This window comes from Ammodytes marinus, assembly GCF_949987685.1.
Source record: "Ammodytes marinus genome assembly, chromosome: 6".
Taxonomy (NCBI): Eukaryota; Metazoa; Chordata; class Actinopteri; order Uranoscopiformes; family Ammodytidae; genus Ammodytes; species Ammodytes marinus.
The window spans coordinates 29,886,592-29,894,689 of NC_137235.1; the positions used below are offsets into that span (position 1 = coordinate 29,886,592).

General features: G+C 44.7%; 1 protein-coding gene across 1 annotated transcript; it reads right to left on the reverse strand.

Annotated features, from left to right (window-relative positions):
• Positions 1–100: 100 nt before the first annotated feature.
• Positions 101–7,553, reverse strand: notum1b (notum, palmitoleoyl-protein carboxylesterase b). The gene is made up of 11 exons (XM_080029786.1): positions 6,808–7,553; positions 5,373–5,425; positions 5,163–5,258; positions 4,566–4,626; positions 4,105–4,163; positions 3,364–3,466; positions 3,026–3,217; positions 2,526–2,623; positions 2,279–2,426; positions 2,105–2,152; positions 101–1,083 (listed from the first exon to the last, which is right to left on the reverse strand). Exons 1-11 carry the CDS (start codon positions 7,182–7,184, stop codon positions 738–740), a joined length of 1,581 nt encoding a protein of 526 aa, XP_079885912.1. The 5' UTR covers positions 7,185–7,553; the 3' UTR covers positions 101–737.
• Positions 7,554–8,098: the final 545 nt, after the last annotated feature.

Consider the following 8,098-nt stretch of genomic DNA (forward strand, 5'->3'; position numbering starts at 1 on the left):
GTTAATGTAAAAGTGTTTGGCACTTACAGGGAAATATTTGTTACAAACTCTTGCATATAAGTAAACATGCAAATATATATTTGAAGTATGGAGACACTGTTACAGTAGCTAACTGTAAATACATAGAAAAATAAATATACAAGCACTTTTAAGTAGCCTGAAGAACAAAGTTATAATCTAAATCTTTGTACCTTTATTACTATTAGTAAATAAAATTATTAGCAGCATATTTGGTGGAGGTTAGAAAACAGCAGCACCATAGATTGTTTTTTCTGAATGTGATAAGAGTTGACGGACAAAGAGCACAACATACCCACAAAAAAATAACAATCTGGTGCTTTCCCCAGCATCACTCTAATACTGTTACTTCTTTTAAGACTACCACCATGACAGTCTCAACTGCACAGATCATGTTGTACGGTACATATTAACTGTAAATATACACACTGTACCCACCTTTCATTATATATATATATTTGTATACATCTTTTACAACAGCATATCTACAGTATATAATATATATATGTCTATATGTTACAAGAAGGAGCATGTGAAATTGTCTGCTTTCATTCTGTCTTCAAAACAAAATGGTACACTATAGAGTTTTTCAGTCTGTTGTTGTTGATGGAAGACAGTGTTTTTGAAAAGTCTGTCCTGTTTTCATGTTCCATTCGTGTTTGAGAACGTCTCACTGAAAGGACACCAAACACCAGCACTTGAAGAAGAAGAAATGCCACTCAGTTGCCGTTGTTGAGCATGCCCAGTAGCGTCCTGGGGTCCATGCCCTGCTGCTGCGCCATCTTCTGCACGTCGAAGCCCAAGTGCTTGAGGAACTGGATGACGCTCATCTCCTGTCCTGTCAGCTGGTCCCGGATGGTGGGGCAGGTGGGGTTACAGTGAGGCCACGGGCAGCTGTCCATCAAATGCATGGGGCAGCCCCTCGCCGGCGGGGTCTTGTGCTTTTGGTGGCCGTGGCTGCCATTGATGTTGTTGTTGTTGTTGTTGTCGTCTTGGAGGCTGCGGTCCCAGCAGTGGAGGGCTCTGGGCAGGGAGGTGCCCTTCACCTGGATGTCCAGCCAGTCACTGTGGGTACGGGGGGAAGACACAGTTAAAGGTTCAGTAAGCGGAATGGTCAGTTTAGCTAACTTCCTGTCAGTGACTGCAGTCAGCAGTCCCCTCCCTCGTCCCCACGTCACCACATTAATGCACTGCGGTCTTCAAGCAGCGAGTTATCTAGAATCATCTCAGATCCATAAGTACGATAAAACATGATTAAAAACCATCAAAACAGACATTGGGTAGATTTTTACCTGCTCCACCATTGTAGGCGCATACACATTCACCTATCTGTCGCACTGCACGTGCACCGGCAGTGAGACGGGTGCCGATTTGTAGCATTCTCTCTTCTGATTGGGATCCCCGAAAAGTTTATTTGCCGATTACATGCAGATCGAGTGACAGAGATTGGCTTTATAAAACGTGCACACTATATAAGTGATCACTGTACGAATAAAGAGAGATTTAACACTTATATTAACATAAATAAATCGCTTACTTCACCTTTAATAAAGAATTGAGGATTGAATCAAGATGTGATAATGTATGGTCCTGTGTAAGGATTTGATATGGTGATGACCATGAGGGATTTTGCCAATCACTTTACACTGGAATCGAGGCCCCTTCATTTCCAACTTGACAAGGTCGATTTTCAAAAAGTTAAAGAAGCATAATTTTGTTGAAATCATTATTTTACACAGACGACTCGCATGCAAGCCCTTCAATTAGTTTTACAGAACTATTACCAGTGTATATCTGGAGTGGGACGTTTTACAATTTAAAATTAAACTCTTCAGTGCCCTCTGGTGGACAAACTAACTAATACTATTTCTAAAGCATCTCAAAACAGCTGGTAATTGCACAGTACAGGTGATAGACATACATCTGTGACAATCTTGACCATCATTTAAGGCAATGTTGCAAATGAATGGTTACCAACGTTTAAGGGTAAAATTACATTTACAGGATGTTTTCATCAAAGTAACTAATCTGGTCACTACCTTTTAAAAGCTTAAGGTTCTTCTACTAAACAGTTGTATTTACTTACGTTCTGGTGATGAGTTCATGTGACAGACAGGCCGGAGCAAACATCGCCCTGCCATTCAAAACACAGGAACGAACAATCAACAAAACTGACTCTTTTTTTTTCTTAACAGCTGTGTGTGGGTGTGTGTGTGTGTGTGTGTGTGTGAACGTGTGTGAACGTGTTTGGCAGTCTTACGGTACGTCAGCTAGCGTGCTCCTCAGTTCCTGTCCCAGGTTCTGAATGTACCTCCACTGGCCCTCGTTGACGGGATGTCCAGTCAGGTGGATGTTGTTGACTGTCAGCTGGGCCTCATCAAACAGCCACTGCACCACGAACACCGGCCCTGGACCGCACAGAGGGGTGAACCACATGACAGGTTTAGACTCTAAAATGTCACCGCTTTAGCCTGTGACTTTAGGGTATGTGTGTGGTTGTCACTCACTTTTTAGCGTGGGGAAGACTTTATATCCAAAGAAACAGTTCCACTCTTCCCCAACGTGAGCCTGCCTGCAGCTCTCTGGCACCAGGCCGCCCCAGTACCTGCACAACAGCAAAGAGTCACCAAAGGGTCTCAAATGACTTAAAGTTGGAGTCAGCAATTCTGGATTTTTTTTTGTCAAAATCAGTATATCCTCACAGCCTGCAACCTGTATATACACACCGTTGTTCGTTTCCATACAAATCTGGTGGCAATACACAGCCTAAGCTCTTTCAGAAAAGGGGTCCACCGACCACTGTAGCTAGAAAAATGCCTGTCTACACTGTATTACCACTGGATTTTTATTCAGCGCGCACACAGTACGGACAGCTAGGTCGGGTTGTGAGGAGGTTTCCACTGATATTTGACAACAAAAGTGCTCCAGAAACGCTGACTCCACCTTTAATTCCCCCCCATCATTCCATCCACCTGTCCTTTTTTTGTGCTGTCCATTTAGCCCTTACCTGATGCCTCTCTTTACGGCCTCGGTGGGGGCACAGCTGATGGTGTCCAGGCATTCTGTGTGTTTGTACTGTTTGTTGTCCAGGAACCAGCCGGAGTCAGCCAGGCCCCTGACCTGCACCCCTCTGTGGCCCTGAGAAACCAGCTGCTCCGCAACAGAGTCCACGTTCATCAGGACGCCCGTAGCGCCCGCACTGGTGACAAGGAGAGGGACTACCATTAGTATCTATGGTAAAACACACACACATACAGTAGAGTGTCACACACACACACACACACACACACACACACACACACACACACACACACACACACACACACACACACACACAGAACTGACCTGCCTCCTGCCAGAAGCAGAACCCTGGCGCTGGCCAGACCTTTTGTCAGCAGCTCATTCACCACCTCCTTAATGATCAGAGAGCCCATGAACGCATAGTCACCTGAGAGCAAAAAGAGTCAAGATAGAAGTTAATACATTTCTTTTTAAAGAGTAAAGTATATTCAAGGTAACATTGAAAAGTAAATGTGTTTATAATGCCTTTAAGGTTTTGTATGTGCTTAGTTTACAGGGTTAGTCCAAGTGGCACCAGACTGATTATTACAATTAACCATACTATACCTACTTTTTATTAAAGTATTAGTAAGGGATAATGTATCTTGATTTCATGCAGAATATTCCAGGGTATTTAACGGATGACGTCATTGGGGTTGGTGTGCATTGCATCGACCCAGAAACTGGGACACCTGCATCTCACCTGGTTGTGATGTGTTATTCCTTAAACAACAAGCCACAGACATAAACTAACCAGGGTTTTAGAGTCAAACATACTCGAGGGTTAATGGAAGAGGTTCAAAAATGCAAAAGACACACACACACCCACACACACACACACACACACACACACACACGTACTGAAACCGTGCGCCGCCATGTCTTAAGATCTCTGCATCTGCTGCCTCTATTCTGTTTGCTTGCTCAACTCTTTAAAAACAGCGTGTACGTCAATACATCTTTCTTTGTATATTCATCCTCAGCCAAATCCACCGGCTCACGTGCTGATTTATTGGGCTGTCTTACTGTCATTTGTCTTGGCCGTTGCTCCGGTCCACACATCACTGGAGCAGTATGGGATGAGCCTGCAGGAGAGAGAGAGAAACACTGAAAATATGGAAGCAAAGTAAAAAATCAAAAAAATCAACAGATTTTCTTTTGGTGGTCTGCTGATAGCTGCCATAGAAAACAGTTTTATGAATTGCATTTTTCGGAGACTACACACTCGTACTGTGTGTCCGTCTTCTTCATCTAACAATGACAAGCAGCTGAAACATTAACCATTACATTTAAAGTGCCGAATAGTACATCAGTATTCAGTAAGCAAAATCACTCACTATATTGGAATAGTCCTTTATCCAAGCATACACATTACTACTTATTAAAAAAAAAGTGATTCAAGGGAGATGTCCAAGAAAACATGGAAAAATGGCAATACACAGGAATGGGTTTAAGACTTAAGAGCAGGAGAAGGAGGGGGTTCTTACACCATGTTGGAGTTCCACCAGTGTGGGTTGTCCTCTGGCTGCGGGGACAGAATGCCTGTTCCTGTGAGACAGACAGAGAAACATCATGTCACGTTTACCTCACAAATGTCCTCAGCACTGAGTCAAAAAGCTTCAGGGAAAAACTTTAAAAAAGGGGAGACGTTCAACAAAAATATTTTAGGCTACTTGTCAAACTTCCCAAAGCACAATTTAAAAGCTGGGGTGTTTGGATTTGCGCTGAGGTGTGTGTGTGTGTTTACCCTGCGGTGGATTAGTCATTTAACTTTTCCCTGCTTTGGTCAGCAATTACATGGAGGCCATTGAGGAGCCCTGCGGCCACTGGCGTAAAGTATAGACGCAGGGGGGAGTCACAAACAAACAAGGAGTTCCCTGACTGGCCGGAGGGAAAGAACCCCAGAGTTTGACTAGTAAAGAGAAACGCAAACTCAGCTTAAGAGGAAAGACAAACACGGCCATGAATCTACTTCATTCACGGGACGGCCCTCTTCCCCACTGAAGGAAAGGTGTGTGTGTGTGTGTGTGTGTGTGTGTGTGTGTGTGTGTGTGTGTGTGTGCTTTCGTGCATGTCCATGCTACCTGTTCTGGTTTGTGGCCACTTGGTGGAGCTCATCAGTCTCCTCATGGTCTCGTACCTGCTGTCACAGGTCTGCCTGTTGAAACAGTACCACCCACCTGAACAACACACACACACACACACACACACACACACACACTCGTTAACTGTTTACATAGAGTTGTGTTGTACATCCATCTGTGTGGTGTGTCCTGTGTGTGGTTCATCCTCACCCTCTAAGAACAGCAGCCACCTCTTGCTGCCTTTTGACTCCTTGATGTAGTACCTGTGTGAGAGTGTCAAAACAAATGACTGTGAAGGTTTCCAGAGTGTAACATACACACACACACACACACACACACACACAAACACACACAGCTCCACAGTAGGGATGCTACCTTTGATCCTGACATGAAACATTTGGCTCCGATCGCTCTGCTAGAAAACAAAAATCTTGGGAGGCCTTCAGCGCTCTACATCGTTTATTTAAGGAGGAAACTCCAGTAGAAGAAACTCTTTATGCTCTTGGACACACACACACACACACACACACACACACACACACACACACACACACACACATACACGATGTCTCAACCCCTGTGGGCTGCACTGCCTCGCCTGTTAGTGATAATGCAGTGATGGCACGCTATTCATGCACAACACACTTCTGAACCTTTCTGCCCATAACATCAAAGTATAAACTTCTAAGATTTAATTCCACATATGTGCAAATTATTTATTATTTACAGATCAACTTGACTGCGTTCCAATCCCCATACTTCCATACTATTTAGTATGCCAGAAAAAAACATTTAGGATGTCCCAATACATGCAGGTCAATTGTAGTATGCTGAAAATACATAAATGCCCCCACTAACTCCAATAGCATTTTGGAGTATTCGTCATTATTCTTGACATTTCTCAACATAATGAAAAAAAACTAATTTTCCTAATCTGATTTTTTTTTCTCTCCTGTGGCCCTAAAACTCCTCTGTACTTCAGTAGGCCTATCTATGTAGTGTAGTAAAAAGAAAAAAGTATGTGATTTGGAACGCAGGGTAAGTCTTTAAACTGAGGTCTGACATGTAGCCTAAACCACCTGTCTGTGGCTCTATAAATGGGACGAATTCGCGACCAAAACGATCCAAAAGTCCATCTGGATTTAAAATGCGAGTTGTTAGGGATGTTTAATGATCATGAAGTGGGGAAACACTTTCCAAAAAAATTCAAATGTTTCCACCAAACAAATGAATAATTCTCACACGATATGTCATTGGTGGTTGCAGTCTACCTATATCAGTCTGGATTTATATTGCAAATACCCGATTTAGATAAAGTCATCATCTGCCAGCATAGGCTATATAATAAAGGCCACGCGTGCTCTTTTCGCTCCCTTTCTCGCGAAGCGGCAGCAGGCACCGTGCCCTCTGATCTCCTCTGATCAATGTTGGTCACAGACAGACAAGGGATTGTGGACAGGACAGTCAGCCAGAGAAACACAAATTGGTTGTTGGCTGCAGCTGAACGCAACTCTAGCCTCTGCGCCTTCATGGCCTCTAAACCAACATGTCTCTACGTAGGTTACACATTGTCTTTTAAGTGACATAATTTATATGCTATAGCTTATACACGTTAAGAAGAAGCTCTGCAGCACATTCAACTTACCCTGCTGGTGACCCGTCATTGCAAGTCACGGATGCATTCTTCAAAAAGTGCAACTTCATGTCTTGGTCCAGCTTCTGCGCAGAGCACGGGTACAGCGACTGCGCCAGGTTCTTGATCTGCACCATGAAATTGTTCATGTTTCCCTCCACGGCTGTGAAGTCTAACGGGAAGCTCTCCGCTCCCTCTACCCGCTCGCTGTTCACTGGATGCTGCTGCTGCTGCTGCTGCTGCGCCCGCCGGCTCTGCGCCCGACCTCCGTACGCTCTCTTCGCCTCGCCCGGTGCACCGTTCATCATGTGGATGAGGAACAGTAGTAGGCAGGAGCGCACCGCGGACAAACCTGCCGAGCCTTTCACCACACCACCACGGATCTGCATGTCTAACTGTTAGTGGGAATAAAAACCTCGTTCAAGCGTAATGGGACCAGGGACTTGAGAGTGAAACTATCGAAGCATATCCTGGTAGTTAGTTATTAGAGAAGTGACAAGTTCTTTGAAAGCGCACGGGATGCTCTGGTAAGTAGTCGTTGAGGATAGGTGGGAGCGTGCAAGACGAGCGTATGACTGTTCTTCATGGTGCCTTCAGGTATGGTTGGTGAAGAAGAGACGGTTTGAAATTCACCACAAATGCACGTGCAACTCCCACACAATTAAAGTCCTAAAAAAAAAGAGTGAGCAGCCAGTAAAAAAAAGCGTCATTGGGTCCCTGATTGCATTGGTTTGGCAAAAAAGCTTCGCTGGGACGTCCTGTCGCCTCTCGGTTCAAGTCCGCATGAGCAGCGGACGGAGTGGAATTTTATTTGAAGTCATCCCCGCCCCCTTCCTGCTCAGTGCCCCCATGCTTCTCACTCCTGCGGGCCAATCGTTATTATCGTTGGCTGATGCTCCTCGCGGGGCGTCGGTCTCACACCAAGAGCTCACGTAATATTATGCCCGTCACACACCTCTAGTATAGGCCTACACGCGGCCCCTTTGATGTTGCATCGTCGAATGACCCGCGCCGCCTTTGAAGTGGTTCTGATTGAATAGTGTGTGTGTGTGTGTGTGTGTGTGTGTGTGTGTGTGTGTGTGTGTGTGTGTGTGTAAGGCAAACTGATTATGTTTATGACTTTGGTAAGTCTCCAGGAAAATGAATGTAAGTCTATGCAGATACCCCAAAAGTGGTAAGGGATGGGGGTTTAGAGTTATGGTGTGTGTGTGTGTGTGTGTGTGTGTGTGTGTGTGTGTGTGTGTGTGTGTGTGTGTGTGTGTGTGTGTGTGTGTGTGTGTGTGTGTGTGTGTGTGTGTGTGTG